This window comes from Pelophylax lessonae, assembly GCF_965119305.1.
Source record: "Pelophylax lessonae genome assembly, chromosome: 10".
Lineage (NCBI taxonomy): Eukaryota > Metazoa > Chordata > Amphibia > Anura > Ranidae > Pelophylax > Pelophylax lessonae.
This window is the reverse complement of record NC_138777.1, coordinates 49,796,724-49,816,579: the sequence shown is the minus strand read 5'-3', so window position 1 is coordinate 49,816,579 and position 19,856 is coordinate 49,796,724. Positions and strand designations below refer to the sequence as shown.

Here is a 19,856-nt window from a genome sequence, read left to right as displayed (position 1 = left end):
CTACTAACAAACACAACTTGGCTGTGCGAATAAAGTGCCTGTGCAATCGATATAATATCATCACTGCCCCCAGTGCCCTGCCCACACTCCACACAGTATCAAAAATAAAGTGACATGAATGTGCTAAAGCCTAAATGCAGTGAAAATAATTATTCCCACAATGTAACAGTAAATTCAATTCATATAAAATATGACAATAAATCACAATAAAATAAGTTATGAAATAAGTTAGGTCAGGTGCGTGCAACAAGTTGAAGTGTGTAAACCTATCTATAACGAAAAGTCCATAAATGAATTCCAGTGTGCAAATCTAAAGTGTCACTTCACTTGTCAGATGCTTCCACCTCCTTCAGTGCTCGAGTGACCGACCAACAAACTTAATGGTGGTGGCACTGGTGGATAGCGTCTGGGTGGCACTGTGGCACTGGCACTGACTGCACTGGTTCAAAAAGCCATATAGATTTAATTATTTAAATTCTCAATCTCATAGGTCCTCTCCTCATAAGATATTAATAACTTAAGATTAGGTGATGAACTTCTTGGCGGCCCTGGCAGGATGACGGGGACACCCGCCACTTCTGGAGCCGAGCCGCTGTGATTCCCCAACATGTGACAAAGTGAAAGCCAGGAGATCTAGTGGCTAGTAGTGCTCAACAATATCGCTTTTATATATAAAAATGAAATAAAATATACTGACTCACAATTTAGTAGTAGGTAGCGTGTAGCAGTAGGCAGCACAACTCAATTCAATCAATCCCACAGCCTCGCTCGCGCCGCGGCCCGCGGAATCACTGTCATGATCATCAAGTTAAGACCGCACAGGAGGAGCCATGCTGCCGTCTTCCCGCTCGAGGTCTCTGCCTCTAGACGTGTTGTGTGTCACTCAGACTCCACCTCTTAGGGCCCTTACTGAGAGGAGTTGTGACACGGGTGGCGGGACTCGGAGCATTTTCTTCGTTATCTCATCTTCTTCTCTATGAGGTGAGTGAGGTGGACCCTGGAGAGGGCCTAATCCTTGCAATGGCAAATGTGCCATTTGAGAATCAAATAATCAATATAAAATATTAATATATTATATACACACGGGTCATGGGTGGCTTTTTTGAACCAAGAAGAGTGAGACTGACGGCTACGATGATTATCCGACCATCCATGGTCCATGGACCATAAGTGTTGTGTTGTGGTGGTGCCTGTGCTTCCTGCGGCCTGCCTCTGCCTGTGTGGCTGTGCCTGCACTGCAGTGGCCACTGGCAGTGGCACTTGACTTGAGCAAAGCAAATGAGCACTACTAGTGTGAAGGACAGGTGGTGGAAACATGTTCTGACAAGTTCTTATAATGAAAATAATATAGACAGCTTTTTGAACCAGTGCAGTGCCAGTGCTACTAAGGTGAGAGGCAGAGAGAGACAGAGAGAGAGGCTATCCAGTCCACCACTTTACTTAAGCAGATCACAGAAGAAAGGTGGAAGCATCTGACAGCAAGTGACAAGCACTTCTTAGATTGCACACTGGAATTCAGTTATGGACTTTTCGTTATAAAGTTTAGTTTACACACTTAAACTTGCACCTATCTTATTCACAATCACAACTTATTTTATTGTGGTATTGTCATATATATTTTATATGAATTAAATTTACATTGTGGGAATAATTTGCACTGCATTTAGCACCGACATGTCACTTTATTTTTGATACTGTGGGCGATGATTTTGAATACAAGAAGAATATATATATATATAGTTGCAGGCACTTTATTAGCATTTTTAGCACAGCCACTTTGTTAGTAGTTTTTGATGCATTTTTCACTTTAAGCGTTGTAGGTTTGATGAAGCTGGCCTGGCACATCATCATCAATTGAGCAAATCAAATCAAACCGCGATTAAGAAGACTGCGCATGCTCCTGTTCTGCCTTTTGATCAGCTGAAAAGATGGACGAACCAAAAACACCACCTTCCACCCCTGGACCTTCAACGTCAAGTGATTTGCCTGGCTGTGAGAGTGAGGAAGCTCAGGAAGGAGACCACCCCTGGCTTTAAAAGGTGGATGCTTTAAAAGGGGAAGGGAGGGACATACTTTATCTGTTTTTTGTTTACAAAAAGTTACAGCCTAAGGAATTGTGATTGTCCTTTAGGTTAATCATTTGAATAAATCATTTGAAATAATAATAAACAATATGATGTTCAAACTTTTGACTTCTTTCTTTAATAACTACATAACACAGTACTTGTACTTCTACTTTCAGTACTTGAGTAGAATTTTTTTTTCAAAACTACTGGTACTTTTTACTTTTAGTACTTAAGTAGCAAATTTTTTGAAAAAACTACTTGCAATACTTAAGTAAAAAAAATGTTGAATACTTTAGTACTTCTACTTAAGTAACTTTTTCTGAATGCACTTCCACTTCTACTCAAGTCACTTTTTGATCGAGCACTTGTACTTTTACTCAAGTAGAAATTTTGAATACTTTATACAAGTCTGGTGTCAACTGTCAAAGGATTTGCATTTCTGTTCATTCAGACCTGAGATTTACACAGCTTGGTCACATAGCACAGCACTGTGTGTTAAAGAGGACCTACGGTATTCTTTCTACGCTGCAGTTTCTCTTTCACTTACAGGGCTCATCCCCAACCTTGTTACTGGACAGTCAAAACAGAAGCAGCCTATTGATGAGCTCATTTTTCTGTCACACTGCTCTCTTTTCATTTCAGCATTTTTCTTGCACTATAATGCACCTGATTGGTTCCCTGGGCTGCTTCTCCCCTTCACTGTCTGAGCTCTTCTGTACAGTTACTGCAAGAGGCTAATACCAAGTCAGATACTTACATTGATTCAGTTATTGATGTATTAATGAATACAGGGCTGCATTATTTTTCGCCTACAGTTTCACTTTAAAGTAGAATTCCAAACTTGGAAAATAGAAAATAACCAACATTTTATACTTATCTGCTGTGTGCAGTTGGTTTTAAACAGAGCAGCCTGCATCCTTCTCTTCTCAAGTCCCATGCTGACGCTCCTGGCTTCTCCTTCCTGCTGGGTGCTCCCACAGCAAGCAGCTTGCTCTGGGGGCACCCAAGCTGGCATGCTCCAGAGCCACGGCTCTGTGTTTCTATTCCCACACGGAGCTGCGGCTTGCCCCCCCCCCCCCGCCCCCGTCCCCCGTCTCCTGATTGGCTCACTGGCTGTGATTGACAGCAACGGGAGCCAAAAGCCAATCGGGAGTGTGATATCTCGTGGACATCACTGGATTGAGAGGGGGCTCAGGTTTACTATTAGGGGCTTCTGCACACAGAATATTTTTTATCTTCATGCATAGATTGCATGAAGGTAAAAAACCTTGTGCCTTTACAACCACATTAAATTTCAGTCTTTTTTTTATTCAAAGATAAATAAAAGCTGTCGGAAGTAAGCTTACAAATTATCAGGTACTCTCAACATCAGATCAATACAGAAAATATAAAAGAACAAAATGAGGAGTCATATAAGCTCCATAAACCATTAAAATGTGAATACCCCTGTAGGAATGGAGGAATGGTTACCGTACTAAGAGCGCAACTGGCAAAATAATTCATTAAGAGCAAACTAAAATAGGCCACCATTCAAGATATAGTCAACTTGGCCTAAACTATCATTACACATGTTAAAGTGGTAGTAAACTCTTGAATGTAATTTTTTTACCTACACTACAGGTAAGCTTATGATAAAGGGAACATTTTTTTTCCACTTGTAGCACCCTACTAGGTAGGTCCTAGGAAAAAGCATATGGGTGGCCCTGTCTGCATATCAGGGGGGCCTGATCATTTAATTAGGCCATCACATGCTTGGACAGTGGAGGAAACCTAGCCAATAGCACACCATGACTTATGGCTATATCAGTGGGCGGAGTTTGCCACAATGCACCCTGGGATGGGCTATAAGTCTGAGGTGAGCATGTGACAAGGTGTCTTTGGCGGGAAGCAGAGTCCCAGGAGGAGGGTGACGGCTGCCTCTCCTCCTGTCAGCGAGTGAGGGGTCCTGGGCAGTCAGCCTAGAGGATGAAGGTTGAGCTGAGCTGCAGAGAGGGATCCAGAGTGCTGTGAACCGTGTGGAGCTTCTGGGCAGGAGTTATGGGGAAACATAGTGTTGCGTGTACTCGAAACCGCCCAGGGGTCTGCCTAGGAGAGGGGACCACTCCAGAAGGTCAGGGGGATCCGGAAGCCAGTTAACCTGTGGAGAAGGCTTAGAGAAAGGGAGTGCCAGTTTCTAAGCCCTGAAGATAAATGAGAGAAAGAGGGTGTCGGTGTGGGCCTTGAAGAGTTTAGCAGCGCAGCAGTAGTACAAGTAGCTACCTCAGCATGGAGTGCTTAACCACTTAAGCCCCTGAAGATTTTACCCCCTTCCTGACCAGGGCCTATTTTGCGATTCGGCACTGCGTGACTTTAACGGACAATTGCACGGTCGTGCGACGCTGTACCTAAACGAATTTGACATCCTTTTTTCCCACAAACAGAGCTTTCTTTTGGTGGTATTTGATCACCTGTGCGATTTTTTGATCATGCGCTATAAACAAAAAAGAGCGTCAATTTCCCCCAAAAAAATGTAAAAATCAAAATTTTTTAACATTTTAGGCCAATTTGTTTTATGCTACATATGTTTGGTAAAAAAAAATCGCAAAAAGCGTATTTTGATTGGTTTGCGCAAAAGTTATTGCGCTTACTAACTAAGGGAAAGATTTTTGTAATTTTTGTTGTTTTTCTTTGGCGGCGACTGCGATTTTTTTTGCGGGACTGCGACATTGCGGTGGACAGATCGGACACTTGACTGACATTTTTGACACTTTTGGGGTTACCAGTGACATTACTACAGTAATCAGTGCATATGTATAGCTGTATATTACTGTAAAAATGACACTGGCAGTGAAGGGGTTAACTTTTTTTGAGAGAGGGGTTAAGTGTGTCCCTAGGGGCGTGCTTCTAACTGTGATTGGTTGTGGCTTGAGGTGAAAGAACAGAGATCAACGGTCCTACATAGCAGAACCGTATGATCACTGTTCATACACAGGGAAGAATGACAGGCGGCTGTGTTTACATTAGCCGCCTGCCTTTCTCCCGCTGTACCGGACAATCGCGAGTGCCCAGCAGACATCGCCTGTATAGAAGCATGGGCTGAAAGTTGTAGGGCTTGTCTGCAGGAACCTGATCTTGCACCCATGATCCACTGATCAATGCTGTAATGCTTTGCAGGCTCCTGTGGGAAAAAAAAAATTATAAATGCACACTTTTTTTTCTGCAAAAATATGTGCATTTATTATTTTTTCCCAAAAGGTGATCTTAGCCTTTAACCCCCTATATACTATAAAAATGTTTAAGCCATTCCCAATCCCAATACTTGTCCAAAGTAGGGAAATTAAAAAAAATTGGGAAATACAGGGTGGTCAGTTTAAAGGCACAGAAAGGCGAATATCTGGTTGTTTACTTTCCTATGGATTCTGTTCTTTGACCAAGGTCAGGTAAACTAAACTCAAGGTTTTTTGGTGATCTCTTATGCTTTTCTAACCTCTGCTGCTGCTTTGCTCCATAGGGGAGCTTTTCCGCTCTCTACTGGTCAAAATGGAAACTACCTTGTAAATCTTGCTTAAACTAGAAAAATGGGAGATGTCAAAATGTCTTTTTTCTGTGAGCACCGGTTCACATATATGCGATGACAGACATCACATGTGATTCGGAGCGCACTGCTCTGCAAATCATATGCGATGTCTGTGCAATGCGAATTCAGCCATACAGATTTTATGAATGAATTTGCATCGGATTCTGACACAACTCGCACAGGATTCTTTTTCTTGGTCCACACCAGAATGAGATCGAATGGGTGTTCAAACCTATGTGATCCAATTCATGTCCAAACTGACAGTTCGCACTGCGATATGCAAACTGATCTGGGGGTGTCGTTAACTTTGTATTGACACCCCCAGTGATTTGCATATGGCAGTGTGAACTGCCTGCGAGTTGAATGCGATGCGGGAACCCTCAGTGGATTCACAGGGTTCCCGCATCGCATATATGTGAACCGGGACTAAATCAGTTAGATTGCTCAAAGACACAATGGATTTGATTTACCAAAACTGGTGAACACACAATCTGGTGCAGCTATGCATAGTAACCAATTGGCTTCCAGGTTTTACTGTCAAAGCTTAAAGTAGTTGTAAAGTCAGAAGGTTTTTTTATCTTTATGCATTAAGATAAAAAGCCTTCCGTGTGCAGCAGCCTCCCCAGAACCCCTAATAGTTACCTAAGCCCCAACTCTGTCCAGCGATGTCCACAAGTCCCTCGGCAGCCTGGGACTTTCCCTCCTGATTGGCTGAGACTCAGCAGCGGTGCCATTGACTCCTGTGGCTGTCAATCATAGCCAGTTAGCCAATCAGGAGAGAGAAGGGGCCGGGCCGAACGGCAGCTCTGTGTGTTCTGAATGAACACACAGAGCTGCATTTTGGCTCGGGTGCCCCTATAGGAAGCTGCTTGCTGTGGGGGCTTTCATTAGGAGGAAGGAGCCAGGAGCAGCGAAGAGGGACCCGGGAAGAGGAGGATCTGGGCTGCTCTGCAAAAAACAAACTGCACAGAGGAGGTAAGTATAACATGTTTGATATTTTTTTTAAAAAAAAGACTTTACAATAACTTAATTGAACAAGCTGAAGTTAGAAGCTTTTCCGTTACTATGCATGGTTGCACCAGATTCCGTGTGCACTAGTTTTAGTAAATCCCCTTCAACATGTCTATTCTAGTAAGCCTGAATAGCTCCTGAACTCACTCAGCAGAAGTGACACCAACATTCAATCACAAATGAAGATAATAATAAATTCAACCCTGCCATGGCTGACATATTTTTGAAAATGTTAGTTGCCAGGCTGTGTCTGACTTGAATACTCTTAAATCACAGACAAGAAACAAGCATGTTGTAAATTCCTTATCTCCATACATAAAACCTATCCAAAAAACAACTTTTATCAAAACATAGAAAAGTCACTTGCCTTATATTGTGATGTGCAATATAAACATATGAATAGTATGGACACTGCCTGTAACCTATTCATATGTTTATTTCTATACATATTTTGGGTCAAAGAATCAGAAAGCATTGGTGACTGCCAGAGGACTAGCATACCCAAAATGAGTTCAACAGTGCCAGCCCTCATGCATTTTTAATGAATGTCATTTTAGTAACATAGTTATAATATTTCATTTATAAATGATGTGCTTCCAGCTTAGTAGTGCTACATGTTGTACTTTGCTTTTCCTCTTCGTTAGTGTAAGACAAGCAGTTTAATGGCTTATTCCAGGTATCTTCAAACTACGGCCCTCCAGCTGTTGCAGAACTACATATCCCATAATGCATTGTAAAACTCTGACATTCACAGACATGACTAGCCATGATGAGAATTGTAGTTCCTGAACAACTGGAGCAATTGTATGTATGTGAGTTAGGGACCTTAGATTGTAAGCTCCTTGAGGGTAGGGACTGATGTGAATGTACAATGTATATGTAAAGCGCTGCGTAAATTGACAGCAATATATAAGGACCTGAAATAAATGAATAAATAAATTGGCGCACGCTCTGAAACGCGTCGTGTCACCCTGTGCTCCGGTGACGTCACGTGGCGTGCGCTGCGTTCCAACCTGGTCCCTTCCCCGAACCCGGAAGATGCCCTACCGGTCTTTCACGTCTACCAGTTCCATCTCATCGGAGGCTTAGATCCATCTTTCCGGGACACTTGGACTATACAGCCTCCCTCCACGGTCCACCGGAGCCATCACAAGCCTTCGATACCTTACTTTTCATGTGAGTTACTACATTCTGTGCTTCCATTGTCATCATTAAATACTGCACTTAGAGGCGCTCTGTGTGTTTCTTCTATTTGTTCCTATCCACAGAATTGACTTCCCTGTGTCTCGGAGCTAGCCCTTATTGCGGTTTTACATACATCACTTCTTACAGCACAGTGACTTTCTGGGACTCCATACTCTAATATTTGGACTTGAATACCTTTTAACTGTTTATGGACATGTAAGTTCCACCGTCATGCATTCCATGATCCTGAAACAGCTGATTACGTTTTTTATTAGACCCTTGTAAGTTTATTCTCTTAGAGTGCTTGTTTTCTCCTTCCACCCTGAACAACTGGAGGGTCGTAGTTTGAAGACCCCTGGTATTTCATAATGGATTTTATCACAGCAGTTGTTCTTTAGAATTGCTGGTTGTCCAGTTTCACATACAGATTGCCACTCAAGGGAGAATCTGCAGATCTGTGTATGAAATACAATTCAAAAAATAAAAAAAAACAGCAACCAGGTGGAAATCACATCAAAAATTACTTTCTGGTAAACAATATTAGCTCTCAATGAACATTTATTGAAAATGATTCTCATTTGAAAAGCTCTGTATTCAATAAATGTATCTTATTAGAAACACGACACTCTTAGATTTGGAAAATTTTCATTTGAATGAATCAGAATTGCTCAGTAGAGTGATGCTAAGATCATATATATAACTACTCTTACCTGAACCCTTTGGGACGATCACGACTGTCAGCAACCAGCTTAACCTCCCCTGGTGACTGCAGTAACACCACATCCCTGCATACTGTGTAGATGGACTGTGAAGAGCTGCCATTGGAAAGAGAACCTACCGTAGAATCATAGATAATATGGTTAATATAATAAACGGGTGTGTTTCATTTTTTGTAAAGTGACTCTTCAATGGTGGGAAGAAAGTTACACAGTGTAGGTATTGTGAGTTACTGGTTTTCAGGATTGTGGACAGTGCATGTCTCCTATACATGGTAAGGGGCTCCAGGGTTTCTTTTTGTTATGGAAGAAATAAACTTCGCTGTTTTTTCAGAACTTAATGAGTTTTTCTGGGTCCTGAAGCCCAGAGACTTTGTAGAGTTTTGGATGGGATAAATCCTCCAGTCCATGTCCAAACTGTTGGCCAGACCTATCAAATTAGCATTAACCTGCTTGGACTGTTCCCAGGGTATTCCTGTCCCATGCATAGTTACCACTGGCAATACCAGTTGAGTGTGCCCCCCTTACAGTAGATATTTCTTACCTGCAGCAGCCTCCCTGAGCCATCAGGACAGTCTGGAATGTAAGCAGAATGGCAGATACTAGGGTTTTCTGGGTACTAGGGTATGGCCAAGCAGGAAACTAGGCCTAGCATTAGGTGTGTGGCCTGCCGCTGGTATAAAGCATGACATACCTAAATCCAGTGCGGGGACAAGATCATCTAGAGCCCAGGGCGAACATGTCAAACTGCACCAAGATGTATGAGCATTATGTATCAGCAAACTCCCTCCCTCCAAAAAAATAACACTAATCTGCATGCTTTCTCTAAGCATAAATTCCCCCCCTCCTCCCAGTACAAATCTGCTTCATCTGCTGAAATCCCCCCATCACAACCCCCCCCCCAAATAAATCACCCCTCAAATCCCCTACCCTTCAAATCCCTCAAATTTCCTCAAATCACCCCTCAAACCCCTCCCCTTCCCCCAAATCCCCACTTCCAGCACAAATTCTCTCCCCTCCCCCACATCCCCCTCCTAGCACAAATCCTCCCCTTTAAAAGTTTCCTCTCCTAGCACAAATCCTCCCCCCACAAGTTTCCTATTCTAGCACAAATACCTATTCATCCCTACTAGCACAAATTCCCCCCCCCCCCCCCAAAAAAAAATTCCCCTCCTAGAACAACCCCCCCTTCCCTATCATATCACCTCTTCTATTACAAACCCCCCTTTTAGCACAAATTCTCTTCCCCCACCCTTCCTCCCAACACAAATCCCCCTAACACCACTCTTAGCAAACCCCCTTCAAATGTCCCTTCCTACACCTTACTATCCCCTAAGTTCCACCTCCCAACACAAATACCCTCTCCCCGATCCCCTTGTGGCGCCTCCCACCTCACATGATACCATAGTGCCCAGGGCAGCCGCCCCTCTTGCCCAGCCTTGTCCCGGCCCTGCCTAAATCAGATGTTAGACAGTTATTTTTTAACTCAATCATTCTCTTCTAACTATTACTAACCTACTTGTGTTAGAAGGTAGAACAGTGATCCAAAAAGTCTTCTGGGTGTGGAATGTAAAATTAGTTACAAGCAGCTTGTGAAGATATTTAAGGGTAACTCCACTTTCGTGGGGGAAAAAAATAGCAAATAAAGAAAAAACAATATAGCGTATACAATTGCGACACAAATCATATTGTAATTGAATGTTATTACAAATGACCTTTCCTTTTCAATCTGTAGCCACTGTAATTTTCTGTAACATGCAATGCAATATGTCTACCTGGAGCTGTTCTGTACACAGAATGTACACTGACCACACCCCAGAAATATCATTTACTGCTTGTGTGATTGGCTCACCAATTTTCCTAGAAGTCTGCCTTAAGATACAAGTCAGATTTCTGGCATCCCCTGCAACAAAAATGTCATTTTTGGTAAGATACTCCCAATAGGAAATCACAAACTAAAGGGATGCAGGCCCAGCAGATTTCCTCATTAGTGCTCTGCAGGTGCACAGCTGATTGATCATTTTGAAACTACTCCCATTAGACTCAGTTTCCCACATGGATACAGACAAACACACAGGGCTTTCTTCAGAGTAAGAATTGCATTCACTTGTAGAGCTAAGCTGGCTGAAAAAACATCATCTACATCTGACACTCCTTCAGGTATTAGGCTCCTGGTCGCCTGCTATACTGATGGGTCTGGTATGAATTTTAGAAGTATCCTACGTCAAAAAAAAAAAAAAATGCGTGGCGTCCGCCAAAATCCATACCAGGACTTTCAGGTCTGGCAAGGACTTTAAGGGGGACCCAGGGGCAAAAAAAGTGCCTGCCCCCCCAAATCCATACTAGACCATTATCAAGGCATGTAGCCTGGCAGGCCAGGAAAGGGAGGGAACAGGCATGTGTCCCCCCTTCCTCCTGAACCATATCAGGCCATATGCCCTCAACATGGGACACCTCTGGCAAAATACCTTGTCCCCATGTTGAAGAGAACAAGGACCTCTTCCCCACAAACCTGGTTGGTGGAATCCCCGGGTGATAGCAGGGATGAGTCACTGGCTGTTAGGACACCAAAGGTTGCTGGCTCCTAACAACCAGTGACCAGGGATTAAAACATATGCAAAAACACATCTAAAACGCATATGCATTGTGTTTCATTTTAACACAACACATTGAAAAGGGGCCTCTCTCACCCAGGTTCACCCAGGTTCCAGAGATACATCTCCTCCGACCACAGGAAACACAAAAATTGACAAGTTTAGCAGATGGACCTTCTTCTAAAGTGTATTTGGTGATGCATTTCCAGTTCCTGTGGGAGGAGCTGCCTATATCCCATATGCTGTCCTGGAAGATGATTTGGGAAAACAAGTCCGATCCATGGAGGCCCCACCTCGCAACTTACAGGAATTAAAGGGTCTGCTACTCATGGCTTGGTGCCAGAAACCACAGCATACTTTCAGAGGTTAGGGCTGTTTTGGCAGCAAAAGGGGGACCTACTCAATATTAGGTGGATGGTCATAAAGTTATGGCTGATCAGTGGATGCTTTGACTTTTACCCCCTACCTCACCTAAAATATTTATAAACATTATACTGTGTGTGTGTATATATAAATATATACAGTATATATATATATATATATATATATATATATATATATATATATATATATATATATAAATAAACATACACACACATATACATAGAACTCAGCATAAATGAGAACTCCAACCGATTTGTCAGAAAACCCTTACTTTGCTATCATAATCAATATTTTCTCTGGGACACTATACTACAAAATACTCCCACAAATGCGGGCCCATTGATTGCAACCAGGATTTATTTTGTTGTACACACAAAAAAATATATTTCCTAACAAATGCATTCAAGACCATGTTGCAAAAATGAATACACCCCAGGGAAAGTCTTAGGAGCAAAGCTAAATTTTAGACAACAAAATCCTAATTAACAAGAATTCAACTACAGGTGAGTCTATTCATTTATTAAACAGGTGTCCAGCAGACAGTTGATTATAAAAGGGCATTACTTAACAAAGGGTCCTTTCACACAAGCTTTCTGCCCAGGGGATTCTTTTTTGCTCAGCGGAGATAGATCCGCTGATCCCCACTGAGCAGGCAGATGACAGGTCCATCTCCGCTCACTGTGCTAAGATGGATCTGTCAGAGCCCCGCTCTCCTCTAAAATAGATCAGGTGTAAACGGACCATCTGGATTTCACAAACAGGATCGGATCGGAGAGCAGCGGGTGTCAGCAGACATGTCACCGCTGACATCCGCTGCTCCATAGGGATGCATGGAGCATCTGATCAAGTCTGCCTGAAAAACTGAAAGGCGGACCTGATCGGAAAGCTCGTGTGAAGGGACCCAAAGAAAACCCCTTGCTATTTCATGCTGTCAGCAATGGCACCACATGGAAGAGAAATGTCACAAGGCCTGAGCATGGGCGTAGGAACCAGGGGGGGACACATCCCCCCCAGGATATAATGCGGGGGGGACAGGTATGGTGAAATCCCCCCCAGTTTAGTGGGGTTTACGACCCAGAAAGGCGCCGATTGGCTGCCTTCTGGGGGCGTAACCTGGGCGCAGGAAAGAGCGCTTGGCCACCCCCACCTTCGTGATGTCCTGGCTGTGATTGGTCCAGTCTCCAGCCTGGACCAATCATCATCCAGGACATCCGATCGCTGACGTCGCAATGGGGGCGGTGCCGGTGCATGCGTCAGTCACTCACCGTCACCGCCGCTCACCGCCGCTCACCTTCCCGCCGGTTCCCGCCGCAGAGAAGAGGAGAGGCCGCCCGCCGGTTCCCGCCGCAGAAGAGGACGAGGGAGAAGCCGCTCACCTTCCTGCCGCCGCCGATAGCTGAGCCGCCTCCGCCGCCAGGTAAGTGCATTGGGTTGAAGGGAGCACGCACGCTGGTCTCTGCATTGATTGGGGGACAATGCTGTGGCACTCTGCAATCATTGGGGTACAATGCTGACTGTGGCACTCTGCAATCATTGGGGTACAATGCTGACTGTGGCACTCTGCAATCATTGGGGTACAATGCTGTGGGAACTCTGCAATCATTGGGGTACAATGCTGTGGGAACTCTGCAATCATTGGGGTACAATGCTGTGGGCACTCTGCAATCATTGGGGTACAATGCTGTGGGCACTCTGCAATCATTGGGGTACAATGCTGTGGCACTCTGCAATCATTGGGGTACAATGCTGTGGGCACTCTGCAATCATTGGGGTACAATGCTGTGGGCACTCTGCAATCATTGGGGTACAATGCTGTGGGCACTCTGCAATCATTGGGGTACAATGCTGTGGGCACTCTGCAATCATTGGGGTACAATGCTGTGGGCACTCTGCAATCATTGGGGTAATATGCTGTGGGCACTCTGCAATCATTGGGGTACAATGCTGTGGGCACTCTGCAATCATTGGGGTACAATGCTGTAGCACACTGCAATCATTGGGGTACAATGCTGTGGGCACTCTGCAGTGATTGGGGACAATGCTGTGGCGCTCTGCAGTGATTGGGGACAATGCTGTGGTGCTCTGCAGTGATTGGGGACAATGCTGTGGCGCTCTGCATTGAAAGGGGCTCGCGCGCTGAACTCTGCATTGATGGGGGCACGGAAAAGCATATACCTGGCGAGTAAAAATGCTGTCCCCCCCAGATTTGTGTGGGTTCCTACACCCTTGGGCCTGAGAAAGAAAATATTTTTTTTTAAACAAGAAAGGTGAAGGCTACAAGAAGATCAGCAAAGCATTATTTATCAGTCAGAATACTGTAGCAAAAGTGATACAAAAATTTAACAAAGATGGAACTGTAACCATCTCACAGAGACGTCCAGGCCGTCCATGGAAGTTATCACCTCGACAGGAGAATCTTCTGATGAGAAGGGTTGAAGAAAATTGCTATGTAAGTTCACTGCAGTTAGCTAAAGAAGTAGAAAGCCACCTGGGACGATTGTTTCCCGTGACACAATACGGTGTACACTGCAGAAGAATGGCATGCATGGGTGTTGTCTACGAAGGAAGCCTCACCTAAAGCCCATGAACAAAAAAGCCAGCCTAGAATTTGCCAGGGCCCATGCTGTACTCTGGAGTGATGAGACCAAGATACATGTTTTTGGAACTGATGGCTTTAAAACTGTATGGCATCACAAAGGTGAGTAGTACAAAGAAAAATGCCTACAGTTAAACATGGTGGTGGCAGTGTCCTTCTGTGGGGCTGCATGAGTGCTGCTGGTGTCGGGGAACTGCATTTCATTGATGGTATCCTGAATTCAAAGATGTACTGCTCTATATTGAAAGAGAAGGTGCTGCCATCACTCCATTCCCTTGGTCGTTGTGCACGTTTTCAACATGACAATGATCCAAAACACACATCTAAGGCCACTGTTGCATTTCTGAAGTAGAACAGGGTGAAAGTTATTCAGCGGCCAAGTATGTCTCCTAATCTGAACCCAATCAAACACCTATGGGGAATTCTAAAGAGACAAGTTGAGCATCACTCTCCATCCAGCATTCAGGCTCTAAAAGATGTCGTTCTTGGAGATTGGAATAAAATAGATGTTGCAATATGTCGCCAACTTGTTTATTCCATGCCTAGAAGACTTGGTGCTGTTCTTACAAATCATGGAGGTCATACAAAATACTAGATGGAGTAGTTTTTGTTGTGGGGAGTATTCATTTTTGCATCAACTAATTTGAGTAAAACTGAAGATTTTGTAAACAAAGTTATTTTAATAACTTTACTTTCATATAATGAGCTAAACAAATGTTCTATAAAACTCAGTTTTGTCAAAATTTTGGATATTATAATTATACATTTTATATACTATATACTGTATATATACACACACACACTGTATACACATAAAGGTGGGGGGATGTAAAGAAAGTTCAACTGCCTTAAATGCGATAACCCATAAGAATCTAAATCCATTTTGTAATGGTTTGCCATCAGCTAAATAAATTCTGATTAGCTGGGTTTCTAAATGTAACAAGTATACTTAAGAATAAGAACTCTTTAAGTTAGCAAATAATATAATTTATATAAAAAAATAAGTACACTTGTACATACCTGGCTGTTCTTGGGAGTTAGAAATCTGATCAGGCTGATCTTCTGTACTCCATGGACTGTCTTGATCAATATCATTCCGTAAGTGGCCCATTTCTATTGAATCTTTAATTGACATTAAAATAAATTTAGTAACCTGTCTCATAAACCTCACTTGCCACATGACATGAAATTTGGGTGTTAGAAAATCAATTTTTTTATTACCCACACCAAGCCTAATTCCACTGACCACCCACCCAGCACAAGCTCTGCACCACTTAAAAAAAATAAATAAATAAAATGTACATACTTACCTTTTTTTCCAGGAAAATTTGGTCCAGTCTAGTGACAGCACAGGTCCTATTTGTGCTCTTTTTCCTCAGAAATCAGAGTAGGCAATTTCAGTACAGGTAAGGAGTATGTAAGACTGATGGTAAGGATAGATTTCAGCTTTAAATTCCCAAACCAGATTCAAGGAATTAGTAATAGTCTTACAGTATTGGAATAAAATACAGAATGTAGTATCATGATTTTGTTGTTAAGGAGTCTAATTGTAAAATACCCTATAGCTACATTCTCAACTGTCTGACCCCATTTTAAGTAGGCTTAAAATGGAAGTAAACCCTCCTATCATTATCAGCCAAGGAAGCTGCCATCTTGGCCTCAGTTTAATCTGCAACTGCCGCCATGATGCTGCACACGTGATCCCTAATGACACCAGCTATTGGATGGTTTGACAATTTGAATGAGAGTAAATACAAAGTGACAGCTAGCATTTCCGGCATGCCGAGAATGGTAACTGTTTTTTGAAATTATCAAATCGATGGGTTTACTTCCGCTTTAACTTACAAAACTTTTTTTTTTTTAATCAGAAATAAAGTTTATTGTACTGCTAGATATACAATTAAGTACAAGCAACAGAGAGAAAAAATAAACAATCCATTGTTTACAGCCAACCAAGTATTGAGATCAATATACAAAGCTTTACACAAGGATAGAAGTGTTTATTTTTAGCCATGTGACTGTAATTTTCAAATCTTTTTGAACTAAAAATAACTGTCACTTAAAGTGGATTTAAACCCTTCTATGCCTTTAAGTTAAGGAAGCTGCCATCTTAGCCTCTGTTTGATCTGTAACTGCCATGATGCTGCACATGTTGATCAGTTATGACACCAGCCTTTTGATGGTTTGACAGTTTGATTGAGAGCACAAGCAACCGTGATAGTTAGCATTTCCAAAACGCCATGAATTTAATCGTTTATTGAAACCATTAAATTCATTGGTTTAGTTCCACTTTAAAAATTGTATCTTTATCCAGGTCTGTTAGTTTTGTAAATTACTTTATATTCTGTATGTAACGGAACCGCCGACCCACACTGTGTTTGTGGGCTTTCGTCAGTATATGGCTTCCTACAGTTTTCGACATATATAGAGACTCCTGCCGCCCTACATACAAAACTAGCCTGAACTTAGCTTGTATGTGTCTGAAAACATCAACTCTTTATTGAACAAGAAACAGAATTTCATACACTTGAGAAGTATGTCAGTCACTACATGAACAATGACCCAAATATTTACCCAAAACATCACACAATGGTTAGATAACGAGGTAAAGCTGACTCATGGCTAATCCCATCTAGACAAGGTTATTATTAACATGCTAATTAACTCAGCGCACTTAACCAAGCTGGGATTACAAGACTGCCCAGCAACAAAGCTAAAACAAAATACAAAATTACACATTATCCTAAGTATAAAAACAGAACACCTTATTATACAGACAATGGCAAGAGACCCCAGTATCAGTCTGTCCATCAGTTATAGACTTCATGGCAACGGTCTACAACAGTCTAAAGGTCTCACAGTGTAAAGTGGGATTAAATCTTCATAGTTCTTGAGATATTTTGTTGATAATTATTTCTGTCCCATTTGAGTAATCCAAACCATATTCTGTGTCCATTAAGTCCCTCATTTCCTTGGTCACCCTGTGCCCCTAACAGACACAGGGTGACTTACACATAAGAGGAGCCTAGGGGGCAAAGAGAGGGATTTCCCAGCCTCTCTAAGGTAAGTTGGGTTCCATGGGCCCCCCAACAAACTCACGTCACACTGTATGTTAAAAAAGTCTACACCCTGAGCCCATTTTTATGTCGTTTGCTGAGGAGTGAGCTGGCTTTTTCTTGTGGTTTCCAATGAAAAGAGATTTTATTGGAATTCTTCCACCTCAACTAATATATGCAGCTCCAAGGCTAGCCATGCACACATTGATCTTTCTTGTTCAGCCAGACAGAGAGAAATTACTAGATTTCCCAATTCATGCTAAACAGTGTGGAAGGAGGAATCTCCTCTGCTGTTGTATTCAGACAGCAGCAGCACCTCCCTAATTACCGAAACACTGACTGCGGTTGATTGGCTGCAGTCACTGTCCAGCTGACAATTTTCCTCCAAGCCCCAACTGATCCATATTGTGCTGACCAGGCCACCCACAGTTCAAATTTGACCCAATTCTGCAGGAATTGGCCCAAATTCAAGTCGTGTATGGACAGACTAAACCCTTACATAGCTGTATGTTCTGGAATCAAATATCTTAATTTTTAAACTGTAGTGAGATTACATTGATCAGGACAATTCATTTGTGCACTTGTGTGCCTCCGCTGAGATTCATTAAAGTAACACAAAAAAAAAACACTTTTTAATTATGTATTCCTAACTCAAAAAAGTCCCTACTATTGCTCTGAGCCTCCTCCAAATCTCCAAATTTTGTTTGCTGCTGAACTTACTGTTAGAGGGTGGCTATTTTCCTTCTCCATGGCAGGGGAGGACTGGGCCAGGGGGCAGGGGGGCAATTTCCCCCTGGGCCGCTCTGATGCCCCGTAAAAAGACTGCACCGCTTCTGCCACAGACATGCCTAAAGGATTCCTGGTGAAGAGAAGTAAAAAGTCCCTGCCGCTGACCTACTGAATGCGGGTTGAAGACAAGGACAGAGCGCAGGGTGTAAACCCTGTCTGAGCAGAGGCCGGTTCCATGCCACACTGGATACTCTTCTGCCCTGGCCAGCCCCAACCGAGCTGTCCCATCAGGGAAAGTAGGAGGGGGGCCGAGTCGCTACACCATGGGCCTCTGGTTTGTATTTGCCCCCTGGGCCGAAAGTTGCCAGTCTGCCCCTGCTCCATGGCACCATTGTATGAAGAAAACACCCACACTTTCTTGATCACTCCTGAATTTGACTATGGACAATGGGGTTTTTATTGTGCAAAGAGTAAGAGACAATTTAAATCGGAGTTCCACCCAAAAGTGCAACTTCTGATTTAAGTGCTCCTGACATGCCACATTTGGCATGTGATTTTTTTAGGGGGGTGTGGGCACCTAGTTTTGACAGGTACCCGCTCCCACTTCTGCTCAGGCCACCTAGGAGGTTCAAGCTGAAGTTCTCCTCTTCCCCTCCCTCCCCGCAATCTTCTGGGACACGTCAGAGATCCCAGAGGATTGCCCGGCCACTAAGGAAGTGCAGCGCGACTCGTGCATGCGCAGTGTGCACCCGGCTGTGAAGCCGCAAGCTGTCACAGCTGGGTGCCCACACTTGTGTTGCAGACGCAGCAGGGAGAAGAGGGAGAGAACCAAGGCTCCCGCCGGCCGCATCGCTGGATCCTGGGACAGGTAAGTATGTGTTTATTAAAAATCAGCAGCTACACTTTTTGTAGCTGCAGTGCTGACTTTTAAAAAACACAAAATGGCTGGAACTCTGCTTTAAAGAAAAATAGATTACAGGGACATTAAAGAGGTTGTACACCGAGAAAATTTTTTTTTCTCTTCTTTACATCCTGAAAGAGAAACCCATAATGAGCTAGTATGCATCGCATACTAGCTCATTATGAAATACTTACCTTAGAATGAGCCCCCGCCGTGCCGTCCGCTTACCTGTATGACGGGCGACATGTATAGTCGCCCGTCTTCCGGGATCGCGGCATCCGGCCATCTGATTGGCCAGAGCCGCGGTGATGTCACTCCCGCGCACGCGCACGGGAGCCGACGGTCACGGCACCGGGCACTGAAGGAATGGCACGATCTGCCGTTCCTTCAGAGCGCATGCGCCAGTGACGTCACTGGCTGCATTAAAGGTAAATATCTCCTAAACGGTGCATGTTTAGGAGATATTTACAGTACCTATAGGTAAGTCTTAATATAGGCTTACCTATAGGTACAACTTCCTGAGGAGGGTTTACTTCCTCTTTAAGCAAAGGATGTGTATTGGGTTGTTTTTAAAGGATAAGTGATATCTTTTAGTGTAACTTTAAGTCTGTTGGGGAAAAAGTATTTTAGCTTCTAGTTTCTAAAATGTATAGTTCTTGCTGTCACCATATGGTCCACTGACCTGCCTGTATGACGCTGTATATCCATTCAGTGAATAAGGGAATTTTTGAGTACAATCCAGGTTTGGCATTTCCTCTGCAGCCAACTCCCCTGCTGGCAATTCCATAAATAAAGAAGGCTGTGGGATCATTTGAAGGGCAAACCAATGGACTCCCAGGCTGTCCCTGTACCAAACAAATGAAGAGGATGATTAGCAGAAGGATGCATAGGCCTAACAGTAAAGTATAGAGGTTATACAAGGGCAGAATTACTGACCAAACACATCAAACTGCTCCTAAGAGAGTAGACTAGGTGAACACCCGAACAAGACTGATTAGCCGACAGCAGGGCCTTCACATAGCCTTGTGAATAGATGCCGCACACCCAGAAATTGACGGGCAG

General features: G+C 43.3%; 1 protein-coding gene across 1 annotated transcript in view; it reads right to left on the bottom strand.

Annotated features, from left to right (window-relative positions):
• Positions 1-19,856, bottom strand: part of LOC309565172 (ovochymase-2-like) — a 132,007-nt gene that overhangs the window by 7,873 nt on the left and 104,278 nt on the right. Inside the window, exons 16-18 of the mRNA XM_082269968.1 lie at positions 19,477-19,639; positions 15,129-15,230; positions 8,529-8,652 (exon numbers count right to left, since the gene is read on the bottom strand). Of these exons, the coding sequence (XP_082126094.1) occupies positions 8,529-8,652; positions 15,129-15,230; positions 19,477-19,639 (389 nt within the window). The remainder of the gene's footprint in view (positions 1-8,528; positions 8,653-15,128; positions 15,231-19,476; positions 19,640-19,856) is intronic.